General features: G+C 36.3%; 1 protein-coding gene across 1 annotated transcript; it reads right to left on the bottom strand.

The window, feature by feature from the left end:
• Positions 1-11,648: 11,648 nt before the first annotated feature.
• On the bottom strand, positions 11,649-12,590 carry LOC120584391 (olfactory receptor 10Z1). Its single transcript, XM_039840400.1, has one exon. The coding sequence runs from the start codon at positions 12,588-12,590 to the stop codon at positions 11,649-11,651; it is 942 nt and encodes a 313-aa protein (XP_039696334.1).
• Positions 12,591-16,890: the final 4,300 nt, after the last annotated feature.

The following is a 16,890-nucleotide window of genomic DNA, read 5'->3' as shown; positions in this document are numbered from 1 at the left end:
TCATTATATAAAGTTGTGGGAAGTTCTTAAAAGTTTAAAAGAGTAAAATTGCATCATAAAATCACCAATTTTAGATGGCAACTTTTATTACTACCTTTCTCTTTAAGGCTGATTTTAAGTAAAATTTCACCTGGAAAAATTGAGAAAGGGAAGTATTTGCCTTTATTACTTGATTACTTGTTTTTGGACTTAGTCTTTGAGACATCTGTAAGTATTTATGGGAAGTGACGTGAACTTTATTCACTTTTCGGAAATGAGAAGAGGCGGACTGGAAGAATTATGAGCACATAGGTACATGCCTCTTAAAGATAGGCTAGATTTGGGAAAGTTAAAATGTGCAGCTGAGCCTGAAAACCAGTTATTTTGCTGCAAAGAGAAGTGTTCGATGTGCACTGCACTTTCTGTGATTTGGGGTTTTAGGAACGGGAGCAGGAGCTGCAAAAGGAAGAGTCAAGACAGGTCAAGAACTTTGAGATGTGCCAGGAGTTTGAACAGAATGCCAGTGCCTTCCTTTAATGGATCTTGGAGATTAGATGTGCTCTGCTACCTCAAAACTTATGATCTCTATGCCACATACTCTATTTTATAAAAGGATGATGTATATATATGAGGGGAGGATGAGGGACTCCTATAGTATGTGTGCTGTCCTAAAATCACCATCTTTTATTTGTGTTTTATACTTTCAATTAATTGCTTTCTGAATCAATCCTTGCAAAATTGAGAAATTTTTGCTTCGCATTGTGTATCCCTCAGTATTCTCTTCTTGATACTCTCACTTTTTTTCTTGTTGCCTATAATTATGGTCCAAAAAATTAATAGTTCCTTATGTTTCTATACCATATTACATTTATAAAGAACTTCTATATCCATTACCTCACTTAACTTTTAGGGCAACCTTGAAAAGTATACAGAGTGGATCTTATTACCTCTGTCTCCAAGTGTGAAAAGAAGTTCAGTAGATAAATTGACTTTCTCAAGGTCACATTTGTATTTATTGACACAAGCAGAGCAGAGCATATTGTGAACACCACATATGAAGTTCTTGTGTTGCTTGAATGCTAAAGCTGTGATGAGAATCAGTGTCACATCTTCTGGGGCAAATAACTCAGAAAAGAAGAGATTTAGAAGGTGTACTATATTAGAATAAATGGCCTACCTTGGTAGATTGTATCCAGTACATGAGACAGAATTATGAAGTTTTGAGAGTTAAAGTGGTAGTTTAGGTGATACCCATGATATATACTGTTTCTACACACCTCTGACAGGAATAAATCAGACAACTAACAAAAAAAATCCTGTATCATGGCTAAAATACATCTGACAGAAGGAAGAAGAAATATAGCTCATTCTCCTCTGCCTCTTATTTTGGTACTTCTTCCCTGGCAGCATATGTTCCACACTGAGCATATCACCTGATACTGTGCTCTTCATCATATAGGAAGGAGCTGCATGAAAGACTCAGCTTCTCACTATGGAATAGACTTTGGGAACAATGGATGGAACGTGTTTATATGTTTTTAGCTACAAAAGATTTAAAATGTTCCATAAATCTGAAGAAAAAAGATCATTAAAGTAATCCATGTTAACATATAATTTCTCTTTTTTCTTTTATGATTCCTGTTCCAGACCTCCATGTACAGGGCTAATTTTCTGGATGGGTCAGTATTTTATGCTATTGTGTTTGTTTTGTTACAATATTCTGGAATATTTAGCTAAGGCAGCCTTAGCACTGAGGCATCTTCATCCCATCTCAATCTGATGGTGCCTAAATAAAAATGCCAAGTGAGAAGGAGAAGCCTAATATATGTTGTTCTGGCTCCACACCCCACTAGATGTCTTGTCTACATTAGATTAAAGATATGTTTGAAAATAAGAACTAAAAGAGAGGTCTGGAGGCCTTCTCATAGGCAGAGAAGAATCTGTCTGGAAAGGTTGTCAATAGACAAAAGGTTTGGTTTCATGGAAATTTGGAGTCATGAAAATTTATTACAGAGAAGTCATATAACTTGGAAGAAGTAGCAATAGTATGGGCTTTGAGTTTGTCTGTGTGAAATATTGACTTCTGATATTATAAGTAATGTTTTCCTCTAGTTCAAAACTAGATCTTTGCTCAAAGAAACAGGAACTCTGGAATCTCAGTTGGAAGCAAATAAAGTAATGTTTATTCATTAACTAAGAATATATCCAGAAGTACAAGGGATGCAAGAAAAAAATGCTTAAAGGAAACTCTTAATTAGTTTTAGGTAAATTCCCTAGCCTTAAAGTCAAGATCCTAAGGCTTTGGTGCCAACCCTGCCAAAACTTTGTATTCTAATCATTTTCCACAACTTCATGGAAATCAGATTGCTTAAATCTCTAAAATTCAATTTCTCTATCTATACAATGGAGTTAATAATACCTACATTATAGTGTTATTATATTGATTAAGTAAGAGAGCAAATGCAAAAGCTCCTAGCCTACAACCTAGAACATTGACAAACTTCTGTTATTATTTGATAGTAACAATTATTTGATAATACAATTGAGTCTAGATGATCTCTTAACAATTAAGTGAAGCTATGGGCTAGAGTGGTGTTTCTTAACCTTATTTTCAAAAAATTAATCAATTAAATATAATTTCTTCTTAAAGAGAGAAAAATACTAAAGAATAAGATGTCAGGTAGGATTGATCTTTGCAGGGCTACAAAGCATTGTAATATCTAATGTTTGTTTGTTTGTTTGTTTACCAACTTCCATCATCAGAACCAATTCACTAAACTCCTTTTTAGGGAAAAATATTTGCCGGTAAAGAAAACATGACCTAGATGCAGAAATTTGGCATATAATGTTCTCAAACGACAAGAATATTCTGCGAAAATCTCAAGCTTGTGAAAGAGGACCAAGAGTAAACATTGTGGAGCTTACGTAGGCCTGAGCACTCAACCACAATTAATAGTGCAGATAATTCAGGATGAAAATCACTGGAAGTTGATGATTCATGGATCTTGGGAATTCTGCCCTTTTCTATTTGTAATATATAACTACTAACTCTTTGACTTATGTATTACAGATTACCAGAATGACACAGGTCATAGCACTTAAACTTTCTACCACTTTATAAGTGAGAAATATAGAAATGAAATGGTCATGCTGAGGAGTTCATTTCTCAGGGATGACAGGAACATCTCTAAAAATAACTGAAAAGAACAATTAGGGGAAACTAAAACTCATTACTTTCTTATCTTATCTTTACTCCAATCCCTAAGTTTAGAGTTGATGCCTTGTATAACTGTCTGTCTTCTTTTTTTTTTCCAGAGGAAGCAGAAGAAGATCCAGGTGATGAAACATCAGCTGACCAAGATTGAGAACCTGGGAGATAACTTAGAAGAGGCTCTGATCCTGAACATTAAATACAGCACCATTGGGATGACCTAGCAGTGGGACCAGCTCTACCAGCTGGGGATGCAAATGCAACACAACCTGGAACAACAGATACAAGTCAAGTACTGAGAACCTATGGCCAGAGTTGGCACAAGGTGTGGGTGGTATTAGGTGTTAGAAACTTAGCTCCAAGGACTAATGTTTGGGGTGATAGATAAAAGAGCTGCTTCAGAGATAGTATACTCACCATCTTCAGAAACAATAGTCTTTCTGTTTACTGTCCATGGAATGGCTATGTCACTTTATTCTATTATGAAATAGAAGACAGTACTCTCATCATCCTGAATCTACTCATCACCCAATTCTCAGCCCCTTCACCATCTTATGTAACCTCTTCAGAATGCATTCCCTTTAGTAAAACGTCCTCTAGAATGTAAGAAATAGTCAAGATATAGAACAGAAAAAGCAGAATTCATTTTTCTAAAGAAACTAATGTATTAAAGAAGATTTAGGTCTCCATAGCTTTTGGGTAGTGTTATTATCTAGATGAGAGGTTGACAAACTTTTTCTGTAAAGACTCCAGTAATAAATATTTTAGATTGTGTGATACATAGTCTCTGTTATAACTACTCATTTCTGCTGCTGCAGAGAGAAAGAAGCTACTGATAATTGATAAATGAATGAGCATGGACACATGCCAATAAAATTTTATTTATGAATATTTAAATTTGAATTTTATTTAATTTTTATGTTGAATTATTTTTCTTTTCATTATTTTCATCCATGTAAAAATGTAAAACACATTATTAGTTCATTAATTGTACAGAGGTAAGTAACACACTGGATTTGGCCCATGAAGCATGGTTTGTCAGCCTCTAAACTAAATAACACAATTAGCATAATGCTCACTAAAGTGCCTATCTATTTCACATGGCATATCTTCTCCTTTTATCTGTTTTATTAAAAGTTTAATTAATGTTTCTCCTTTCAGAGACAGCATAGGTGTGAGTGAAGAGACACTAAAGGAGTTTAGCACTACCTATAAGTGACTATAACTTTGTAGTTGATTGGCTCTCTGTTTTTCAGTCCCTTCACAATGAATCTCCAGATAACAATCTCTTTTTCCTTCAGTGTGGTTTTGTAGAATCTTAAATGAAGATCTAGTTATGTTATTTAGCTTCAAGTTGTAGCTTATAATATGTCTGAGATTTCTGGACTTTAGAAAAATATGTTTCTTCTGTGTTCAATATTTTATGCTTTTTTCTCCATTCATTAGGTTAAAAAAAAGTGTAGAAACACAGGCAAGCTTTCCACTTAATGTTAATAAAGCCCCAGTTGATGCAATAAGAACTGTTCTTTTCTGTTATATTCTGGTTCTCTATTAAAGTTTATAAATATTTTTATTTTTTAGACACTTTGATGAGAATTTGACAGGGCGCTTGAGTCACAAAGATTTTCGATCCTGTTTTAGAGGACTCAATTACTACTTTCCCATGGTGGAGGAGGGTGAACCTGAGCCCAAGTTTGAGAAATTTCTGGATGCCATCAACCTAGGAAGGTAGGAGGAAGACTAAGGGCCAGACCATAGTAGGGAATGGGGCTTGGACTGAAAAACACATAGAGTAAAATGATTTATAAGACATGAAATTAACTCCTCTTGGGAACAGAAAGATACAGATTACTATAAATGAATTGGATAGCTTCTGGTGTCCTTTTAGTATTATCTCAGAAGTTTGTGGCACTAACTCCAACTCAGGCACAAACTCTGCAATTTGGTAAATTCATGGTTTATGTTTGACCTAGGGATTCTAGCTAATTCTTAGAATGGAACCCAAGAGAAGAGTCCATTCATTTGTGTAAAGTTCTAAGAAGAGGATGAATAACTCAGGGAGTGGGGTTATTTTATGCTTAGGAGAGTGGAACCGAGTCATAGATGGATCACATTATTGTTAGGGTCTAATTCTTTCTAAAATCAAGACCAGAGAAGACATAGAGGCCTTCAGCTTAACTTGAAGTACATAAATATTAGTGCTGATGGGAAATCCCAAATTCTATGTAATGTATCAGGCTAAAGACCTAAATGGAAACAGAGGCTGTAACTTAGAAAACTGTTTATTTGGCTGCAAGGTCAAGAGGAGGTGGATCAGATAGAAAACATAGTCTCAGAGATCTGATTTGGAAGAGTCACTTGGAAAACCTGGCTTTCTTCTGTCTCTGAGATAGTAGAATGAGCAAGGGGCCTGCCTCCTTTGTGTTTAAAAGGCACAATGACTGATTTATTTCTCTCACAGAAAGAGCTATGCCTCACTGAAAGACTATTCCTCATTCTGATTGACAAGGAGTCAGAGAAGATCAAGCCCATCGATGAAATAGAGAATGCTTTCCAAGCCCTGGCAGAGGGCAAGGCCTATATTACCAAAAAGGACACGAAACAGATCAGATTACAATTGCATCTACTCTCATTATGCTCTCATCATAATCTAGATTTTGCTCATCTCAGGCCTGGTTGCCTACTGTAGACAATTACCCTTCCCCCATTTCATTTTTTCTCCTCAGATATTATCTCGCTCTAGATATCATTTGCTTTTATCACCATTTCATATTGTGATCAAAACCTGCAGTCAAGCTCTAACAACTATCAGGGTCAATCCCAAACCTGAAACTCAGTTTGCAAGGAAATTTATTATCCCATTGGTATAGGTATAGGATAAATAGACTACAGAGTCTAATTGAAGTGGGATTCTTCAGGTAAGAGTTGAGCTGAAGAGATTAGTCGGTCATATTTGGAAGGCAAAGGGTGTCAAATATGTGGTAACAGAAGAAAACTTAACTTTGAGTGGTGAACATACAATGCAATATACATGTTATGTATTATTGAACTATACACTTGAAACCTATGTAATTTTGTTAACTGGAGTCACCCCAATAAATTTTATTTTTAAAAATTATGGATTTATGAGGTAAGTATGTGATATGAGCAAGACTGGCTTTTTCTTCTAAAGTTCTTCCACTCTCTGGGTTTACAGCATATTGGAAGCCCCAAGGAGCCAGCTATTTTGAATTCTTATTACTTATCTCTTTCTTTTTATGTTTCAGGCACTAACCCCAGAACAAGTGTCATTCTTTGCCTCACATATGCACAATATGTAGACCCACAGGGCTGAAGCCACCCTGCTGGCTATGACTATGATGGCTTCACCAGTCCCTACTTTGGCAACTGGTAAGCAGCTTTTCCTAGTTCATATAAAGTCTTAGTGTGAAGGAAAGTATTGGGGGATGGAGGAGACCGGCGAAAACAGAGGATGGGAAGTTAGTACTCTGTGTGTGTTTGTGTTTATTACATTTACTGCAGAACCTAAAAAAAAAAAATCTCAAGCTTGGGAGATATGTCATTAATAGAGTTAGAGGAGAGGATATTTTTTTATTTGTTGGGTACTACATATCTTTATTATTTTTTTCTGATTAAAAAATAAAGTATTTTACTTAAAAAATGTTTAAGTGTTTTTAATAGGGCAATATGAAGTAAAATGTTACTGACTCAGTTGGGCTTCTATACTTCTGAAAATTTTTCTATTATCTAAATATTAACAGCTAATTACACTGTTAAAAAGGGCCATGTTAGAGTAGATAAATAAAATCCAAGATGATTTACAAACAATTTCCTTTAAGCTTTGGAATGTATTTAAATTCTTGCATTTGAAAATGAAGAGATTCAAGTCTGAGGAATCCCAGTATTTCAGTCTGTAAAATGAAACCACACAGAAAAGACCGGCATAGCACTTACTTTCTTCTTAATCTGTCCTTTTCATACTTCTCCACTAGAATAATGCTATTGTTCTCAGAATGGCAAAATTTCATCATGACAGGGCTTCCTTTTGTCTTCCATGTCTACAAATTCTCTCTTAAATTTTAATGTTATAAAAATATTTGTTTTGATTTACTCCTATCTTCTATTGGTGTAAGAATCAGTAGAATTGTTACAAAATTAAGAATTAAGAAAGAAAAGCAAGAAAAGTTCATGTAATCTGCAAAGAATTTTCAGCCAGTTTTAGTCTGATCAGGTTCAAATGTTGACATTCTGTTCTTACTTGTAAAAGTTGATAGTATCATTTACTGGTGAGGATTCTTAGGTCATTTATTTGGCTTGTGTGAAACTTCTAGTATCCTGCACGAACAGTCTCCACCTCCCCATCCATGTATATTACCACTTGATTACCACTTTAAGTCTCATTCTCATCCTCTATATAGAAATTAGTCCTCCCTCTTGTCACAAAAGTCATTTAAAATAATTTTGGTTAAAACTAAAAAGCTATCCTTGTAGCTGACAATGTATAAACGTTTTTACTGATTTTTGCTTAAACAGTTGGATACTATGGAATACCACAATGGGGTGAAGGGTCAAAGAAGTACAATTAGCATTTGATAGATGGTCATGGGGATGGAAAGCACAGCATAGAGAATGAAGTTAGCATTAATGTATCAGCTAGGTAGAGAGCCAGAGGAGAAAAAGAGCAATTAAGAGAATTGTTTTATAAGCTATATAAATGTCCAATGTACTGCATACTTGAAACTAATAAAATAAAATTTTAAAAATGTACTAACCAATGTACTGTATACTTGAAACTAATAAAATAAAATTTTAAAAAGGTATTTGAAAAATATGTCCATAAATGTCTAAACTATCTGATTATGAGTTACCAAAAATAGTTACAGTTGAAAAAAAGCAAAGTCCAATAGTTCATCAGAAATCGGTATCATTTAATATCACACTTATTAAGTATGGAGAATCTTAAAAAAATGTGCCTTGTAATAATTAAAGGCATAGGTGAATATCATTTCATTCTCTCCCCAACATCTGCCAAACATCTGCAAGGCCTAGATCAGATTATTAGACATACTATGGGTCAAGAAATGCTCTTTAAGGCAAGAGATCATTAAAAGCATCTTATAAGAGAGATTAAGTAATATAGAGACTAGAGAAAATACTTATCTGAAGTATTTTCTCTGGTACTGTCAGAATTATATATAGTTCCTTCTGAAATCAGATTCTAGCCACCTATGCACTCAAGCAAAAAATGATTATATAGGAATCAGCATAAATAATTTACTTGGGGACTATAACTATTTAACTTATAATATTATTACAGAACTTGTATCAAATGTCCCTCTTTATTTCACAGTTGAGTTCCTCCCAATTGATACTCATTTTTTCTTGACCTTCTATTCACTTACTTTAAATTGGAATCCCTGATTTATTCTTACTAATACAACCTATAGATTGGAGACTGCCTCTGAGCCTCAGCCATATGGTTATATCTCTGATTTTATTTTTCATGATTCCTAATACTTGGTTGGGTCTCCAAAACTCTTCTACTCCTAACAGAACACTCCATTTTACTTTTTATGGACCTGTTTGATGTCAAATATTTGCCTGGAAGTCATCTGATTCTTGTTTCCTATAGCTCGGTCCATTTCCCAGTACTAAATCCTCTCAAGTCTCTGGATCTAGGTCCATATTTCTACCTTCTCCAGTCAGACAATGTGCCAGATAACAGCACATTACTCTTTTTTGTCTAGTTTTATTATGAAATATAAGATGCTAGACACTGCTGGTTTGGGCATCCACAAATATCAAGTAGGTAACAAATAGGAAGACCTAAAGTAATACTGTCTAGAAATTCTAAATAATAATTGATAGTTATATTGAGTGCTTCATGAATGGCAAGCTCCGATCTAAAGACTTTATATTAATCTTCACTAAAATGCCCTATAAAACAGATTTTGTTATTCCATTTGCAACTGAGAAAATAGAGGCATAGAAATGTTAAAAAAAAACTTGTCATAGATCACACATTTAAAAAAATGACAAAACTAGGCTTTAAACTTCATTGCCTATGGTCTTTATTGGCTCACTACAAGACCATGAGTTGTGCATATATAGTTATGTTCACATCAAAGGAACCCGTGCTTCCGTGTATGCATGTGTGCATGTAACTGAAAGAATGATTTATTCTTTTTAAGCACATTGTCACATTCTTAATCAAGGGAGGAAATTTGCATCACCTAGGGAAATTTTGTAAACTATTTCTGCCTGTCCCTACCCCAGATCAATTGTGTCAAGGTCTATAGAGATGGCCCCTAGAAATATCTATTCTGAAAAGTTTCTCCAAGTGATTTTTATACCCTTTCACACTTAAGACTACTGATTTTGGAATTTAGATGCACCTCTGAGTGTGACTATGCAATTCTCGGAACATCTTTACCCACCTTTGCTGAGTGTGCATTTAGGGAATATTATGCTAGATTTACTGAATAGATTTTGGATATAAATTTACTCAAACAGCTTTAGTGCAATGATGAAAGGGATCCTAGAGTACGTGGCCTTATAGTGAAGAGGATCCTAGAGTACATGGTCTTTTCCCCCTGACTTAGGCTCTTCCTGTCATCTGACTAACTTTCCTACTTCTTTACAATTTGTTCTCTGGGATCCAGTTTCCTTCCTAGTAAATTTGATTTCCACCAAATTTTAACTAGGGAAAGTGTTTCTTCCCTGAGAACATGGAAAAATATAAATTTCTATTTAAAAGTAATATCTTCTCAATATAAGTTCTTCCCTATCTCTCAAGTCTTACCCCACTTCTAACTCAGTGCTGAATTATGTGAATTTTACATTGTCAAAATACCTTATGTTAGTAAATTCCTTCAATTTTCAGTACCACTATCACTAGTAATTTACTAGTATCACTAGTAAATTCCTTCAATTTTCAGTACCACATTCAGGTCTCTTTGCCTTTCTTTAGCATGATGGCAATGTCTTCTCTCTACTGAGATCTATCATCCTCTCTGTTGCTAGAGTAAACTTCCTAAATCATTTCCCAGATGCTCAGAGTTTTACTGTGTCCTGTCTCCCATTGCCAAAAGCATCAAGTCTAAAGCAAGGTATTCAAACTACTGTCTTCAAAGAAGTCTTAACCTAAGCTAACTGCTCAGCATCATTTGTGAGACATTTTTAGTCTCTCTGGACACTGAAACAGGCCTATAGTATCTTGTTATTGACACTTTAGTTATTCTATTCTCTCTTCTTAGAATATACTTTTCCTTGACTTACTCCATTCTAAACACACCCATCCTTTAAGAACACATTTAAGTGCTACCTTAGACATGAAGCCTTAGACATGATATCAGAAAATGTCCACCAAGAATAACCTCTCCGATAACTGAAGCCAATATCAATTTGCTTAGCACATTGTTAATAGTAGCAGCCGATATTTATTAGAAAATTGTTATTATCCAGGCATTGTGTTAAATTCTTTATATGCATGATCCTATTTAGTTAGCAATGCAAAACTATAAAGTTGTAACCATTTTACAGATGAGGACATTGGAGCTGAGAAAGGTTAAGTAAATTACCCAGAGTCACACAATAAGTTTCAGAACCCATACTTGAACTCCTATCTGACAGCTGTGCAAACTAATTACATCTTTACTTATCCCTAAGAATATCTGGCACCATCAATGACATACTGTAGGTGGGAAGTAAAATAGTCATGATATAGGATTCTTCAAGAGATTTTAAAGTATAGTATCCAACTGAGGAAGTCGTTGACACCCAAAATTATGAGGCCATCAAAGAGCAAGAGCAATTTTCAAGGAAAATAGGAGATAGATATTTTTTTCTGAACTAAAATCTACCTGAATAGCAGAGCCAATTAAAAGGAAGAGAGCAAAGTAATAATGAGCCAGAGATAGAGAGGACGTCACATGAAAAGATGAAAGACACCCGGTGGGAGAAAGAGAAAGTAACCTGCCTTTTTATTTACTAAAACCTTCAAACTGATCTGACAAACTGGTATTCACTGAGTTTCAGATCTTAGAAGAACATTATAGGTTGAATAGTCTAATTATGTAATAATTTTAGATCTCTATAGGATCCCTGATAGGGTCTCAGCCAGCTCTGCTTTGAACTCGAGCAATCCCAACTTCCCTCATCTTGTTCAGATCAATTAGAAAATTCTTAATTGATTAGGTTTAATAACCGGGGTGGCATCATTTGAGCTGAAAGTAAGCACTCAGATTCTGAGCTCAATGAACAGATCAGGAAGCCCCGCCTATGCATCCACTTACAGCCCTGGGGCGGGGACGAGTACAGGAGGAGACAAGTGGAGCTTTCCCAGGGGCTTGAGGGTAGGACAGCTTTGGCGTGAGACCCTGAAAACCTGGCCCATTGGCACAGATTCCTGATCTATGTCCAGCCTATGTGGAGAAGATGGTTCCAATTAGGTTAACCTTCATCCTTTACCCAGCAATCTTCCTTGGAAAGCTTTTCTCAGAGCTGTCTGCACAGCTCTATTCCTTAGACTATATACAATGGGGTTGAGGAGAGGAGTCACCACAGTATAAGTGACAGCAATAAGCTGATCTCGCTCAAGAGAGTAACTGGCTTTGGGCTTCAAGTACATGAAGGAGGCACAGCCATAGTGAACAATGACCACTGTGAGATGTGAAGCACATGTGGAGAAGGTCTTCTTTTTCCCTTCAGTGGAGGGTATTCTAAGTATTGATGCCAGGATGAAGGCATAGGAGATGGTGATGAAGAAGAAGGAGACCAGGAGGACCAGCAAGCTGAGGATGAGAATGCCAATCTCACTCAGGTCTGTATCCCCACAGGCCAGGCTTAGCACTGGTGGTGTATCACAAAAAAAGTGCTGGATCTCATGGGAGCTGCAGAATTGGAGGTGGAAAATAATCAATGTCATTCCCAGGCCAAAGAGGTATCCACTCAGGAAGGAGATGCCAATGAGCTGGGCACAAAGGATAGAATTCATACGGCTGGCATAGTACAGTGGAGCACAGATGGCCACATATCTGTCATAGCCCATGACAGCCAGGAGAAAGCAATTGGTACAAGCCCATGAGGCAGAGAAGAACATCTGGGCAGCACAGCCCAGATAAGAGATGGCCTGGTCCCCCAGGATCAAGCCAGAGAGCATTCTGGGGATGATACCCAAGGTGTAGCATGTCTCAGAGAAAGATAGGAAAGAAAGAAAGAGGTACATTGGCATGTGAAGATGGCTATCCAGCCTGATGACTATAATAATGAAAATATTGCTGGTCAGGGTGACAAGATAGAGGGAGAGGAACAATGCAAAAAATAGGAGTTGCAGCTCCCCAAAGTTAGAGAAGCCCAGGAGGACAAAGCCCCTCCAGGAGGTTGCATTAGTCTGTCCCATTCTGAGTGACATCCTTGATAGGTTTGCTGATTCCTTCCACGGTGCCAGTAGATGCCTAGTTTCTTTGGAAGGCAGGAAGTCGTGGATTGTCATTTCTTTATGCCTGTTGTAACTTGAAAATAAAGTTCTGTTTAGACATCAACCAAACTTCAGACATGTATTTGTTACATTAGATACACAGATTTATGGATCCATTCTCACATGCACTTATGTGCACACACACAAAGGTATACAATATACACATGCATGCACACAGACATATATATGATTATGCACATGTGGACAAATATATACATGCATGTCACATATAAAACACACACACCTAATTATGGACACGTCACACATTTAAAACTGAGTTGCACATTTACCATTAATGACCATGTCCACAAATATATCAGTTGTGCATATACATTACAAATGCATATACATTCAGATAGCACATAAATACATAAATATATACTCCACACATATATTTATGCCAACATCAGGCATACATTGCCACAAAAGAATACACATTGCCGGTTAGAACTTGAGGTGGGGTGCCTTAATGAAAATTATTTTATAATCATGCAAGAAAGTTAAGAGGGTGAAGGGATTTTGGCTCAAAGTCACACAGAGGCACGACTAGAGAAAAAATGTCTTGAGTCCTAATCTAACATCGTTTCCCTCAAACAATAAAGACTCTTCTCAGATACTGTGAGACATTCACTAATATGTATACAGAATAAGAAACATATTTCTCAGAAAATAATTTCTTGGTTCTATACCATTCCTTTACACATGAGTTTATGCTGAGCACTGAAGGAAGAATCAGGGCTCAGGGCAAGTTGTGTACCCTCAGCCCAAAGATCAGCCATCAGTCTGTACTATCTTTGAAAAATCTACTGTGAACCAAGGCATGGAATAGATTATGTATAGGAGGATTCTCCACTCACCTGAATTGGTGCACAGTGAGGGCAAGTCCTGCTTTTCAGCAATCATGCAATAGACTGCCCCCCAGCAGGCCTACCTGCAAGAGAAAGAACATGAGATCCATCTCAAAAACTCTTATTCTGAGCAACGAGTAATGTTCCCAAATGACACCAGGATATCTCCTTTTATATCTCTACCAACAGGTGGTAAATCATATCTGTTTCCTTTAAAACATCTTCTCTCTCTGAGGGATCCCCAGTCCCAAGAGGTGCTGTTTCAGGAAGCACATGTAATTGTGCTTGTCATTAGCTGGGACTATTCTTTTGGGAAAAGCAAGAAAAGGAAATAAACAAAAAGGTACTAGGATCATAATTTAAACAATAATTTTTATATCTATTATGTGCTAAATATTATATTAATTATTTTCACATGATCTATTTTAAAACTTGCAAGGACCTAGTAATAAAGTGATAATAGTTGCATTTTACAGAAGGCAAAACAGCCTTATAGGGAATCCAAAAGATAAGTATGATGTGGAAATTAGAATAATTATTGGTTTTATAGCTATTTCTTTGTACTATTATTTTGGGGTTTGTTTGCTTTAGTTTTTTTGTAAACATCCTTGATTGGATAAACAAAACTTTATTAATTTATTTTAATATATTTTTATTTTTAATTACAGATGGCATACAATATTGTATTAGTTTCAGGCATACAATGTAATGATTGGACATTTATATAACTTACAAAGTAAAGTTTGATAATTCGAGTACCCATCTGACACCATACATAGTTAATACAATACTAATGACTAGATTCCTTATGCTATGCTTTACATCTCCATGACTATTTTGTAACTACAAAATTGTGCTTCTTAATTCTTTTCACTTTTTCACCCAAACCCTTACCCCACTTCTATCTGGCAACCATCAAAATGTTGTCTTATTTATGAGTTTGTTTCTGTTTTGTTTATTTTGTTCTTTAGATTCTACATGTAAGTGAACTTGTATGGCATTTGTCTTTCTCTGACTTACTCAGCACAGTACCCTCTAGGTCCATCCATGCTGTTGCCAATGGCAAGATTTTATTTTTTTTATGGCTGAGTAATATTCTATTGTATATATGTACCACAGTTTCTTTATTCATTTCTCTATTGATGAACACTCACATTGCCACCATATCTTGGTTACAAATAATGCTGAACTAAACATATGGAATCACATGTCCCTTTAAATAATGTTTGAGTTCCTTCAAATATATATACCTAGAATTGAGATTAATTGGTCTTTCTTTGCCTCTTGTTATAGTCTTTGTTTTAAAGTCTATTAGTCTGGCATAAGTATTCCTACCCAGCTTTTTTGTTGTTTTCATTTCTATTTTTATGAAATATTTTTTTCATCCCTTTACTTTGTCTGTGTGTGTTTTTTAAATTGAGTCTTTTGTAGGAAGCATGTGTGTCTTGTTTTCTTATCCATTTAGCTACCCTATCTATTAATTAGAGCATTTAATTTATTGATATTTAAAGTAGTTATTTATTTACATGTTGTTATTTCCATTTTATTGTTCATATCTTTTATCTTTTTTCTTCTTCCTCTTAAAGAAGTTCCTCTAACTTTTCTTGTACTGATTCGGTGGTGATGAACTCTTTTAGCTATTTCTTGTCTAGGAAGCTCTTTATTATTTAGAATCTTCAATTCTAAATGAGAGCTTTGCTGGGTGGATTAATCTTGGTTGTAGTCCTTGCTTTTCATCACTTTGAATATTTTCTGGCAATCTCTTCTGGCCTGGAAAGTTTCTGTTGAGAAATCAGCTGACAGTCTTATGGAAGCTTCCTTGTAGGTAACTAATTGCTTTTCCCTTGCTGCTTTTAAGATTCTCTCCTTATCTTTACACTTTGGCATTTTCATTATGATATGTCTTGAAGTGGGCCTCTTTGGGTTTGCCTTGTTTGGGACTATCTGTGCTTGCCTGGCTTGCATGTCTATTTTCTTTGCCAGGACAAGGAAAGTTTTTTATCATTTTATTTTTTTTCAAATAGGTTTTCAAATCCTTGGTCTCTCTCTCTTCTTTTCCTGGTATCTCTATGATGTCAATGTTGGTAGACTTAATGTTGTCCCACAGGCCCCTTAAACTGTCCTCACATTTTTGGATTTATTTTTTCTTGTAGCTCTACTGATTCAGTGATTTCTGCTATCTTATCTTCTAAATTTTTAATTCAATCACCTTTTTCATCTAATCTACTGTTGATTCCCTTTAATATACTTTTTTTTCATTTTGGTAATTGTATTTTTTATTTTTGGCTGGTTCTTTCAAATGTTTTGTAGCTCCACTTTATGTTTTCTATCTCTTTGTTAAAGTTCTCACTAATTTACCTACTCTTCCCCTAAGTTCGTTGAGCATCCTTATAGCCAGTGTTTTGAATTCTGCATCTGGTAGAATCTTGTCTCCTTTTGTTTACTTCTTTTTCTGGAGTTTTCTTCTTTTATTTTATTTAGGACTTGTTTTTTTGTCTCCCCCTTTTGGCTGCCTGCCCATGTTTGTTTCTGTGTATTAGGTCTAGTTGCTATGTCTCCTGGTTTTAGTAGAGTGGCCTTGTGTAATGGACGTGTTGTGGGTCCCAGTGGCACAGTCTTCCCTGGTCACCAGAGCCAGGTGCTTCAGGTATATTTCTTATATGGATTGTGTGTGCCTCCTTGTTGTAGTTGAGCTTTGGTTGCTGTTTCCACCCGATGGGAGAGATTGACCTTTGGGCAGATTGGTTGTGCAGATTTGCTGGAGAGAGGCCAACCCTATGGAACAGGATTCACTTGGGCAGGGCTCTAGTGCCTGTTCAGTCTGCACTTTGGATGTGTTGTGCTCAAATGTAGCCCTAGGCAATGCTCTGGCTTGGTACAAAGCTGGTCACCAGGGATGCCAGCACTGGGGTCTCCTGAAAGAGGCCCCACCACAAGCCAAGTTCAGCTGCAGCCTGCACCCTGCCTGGGGCCACCTGGCATGAACCACCCAGTAATTCGCAGAGGGCCACCACCCATGCTGGTTTTGAAGGTGCCTTGAGAGGCTAAGCCATGAATCGAGGTTGGCTGCTGCTACTGCTTGAAATTGCTCAGCAAGTTTAGGGCGTACGTGGAGAGCTGAGACTGCTTATTTGGGTTTTGGAAACTTTTGATAGATTTTAAGAAGTCTGCAGAATGACCCAAGACAAGCCATTTGTATGAAAGCCACTGGATGAGACTCTGATCAGGCTAAAACATTTTTTTTTTTTGGTATGGGTGGTTCTCAGGGAATCACCAAGATGAGGTAATCGGTGTTAGCCAGATTAATGGAGACTCACATATGATGTCTGCCTGCATCTACACATCGGGACATAGTAGGTTCAACAAAGAAACAA

The sequence above is a fragment of the Pteropus medius genome, unplaced genomic scaffold, assembly GCF_902729225.1.
Source record: "Pteropus medius unplaced genomic scaffold, Ma_sr-lr_union100, whole genome shotgun sequence".
NCBI classification, from domain to species: domain Eukaryota; kingdom Metazoa; phylum Chordata; class Mammalia; order Chiroptera; family Pteropodidae; genus Pteropus; species Pteropus medius.
This window is presented reverse-complemented; position numbering and strand designations above follow the sequence as displayed.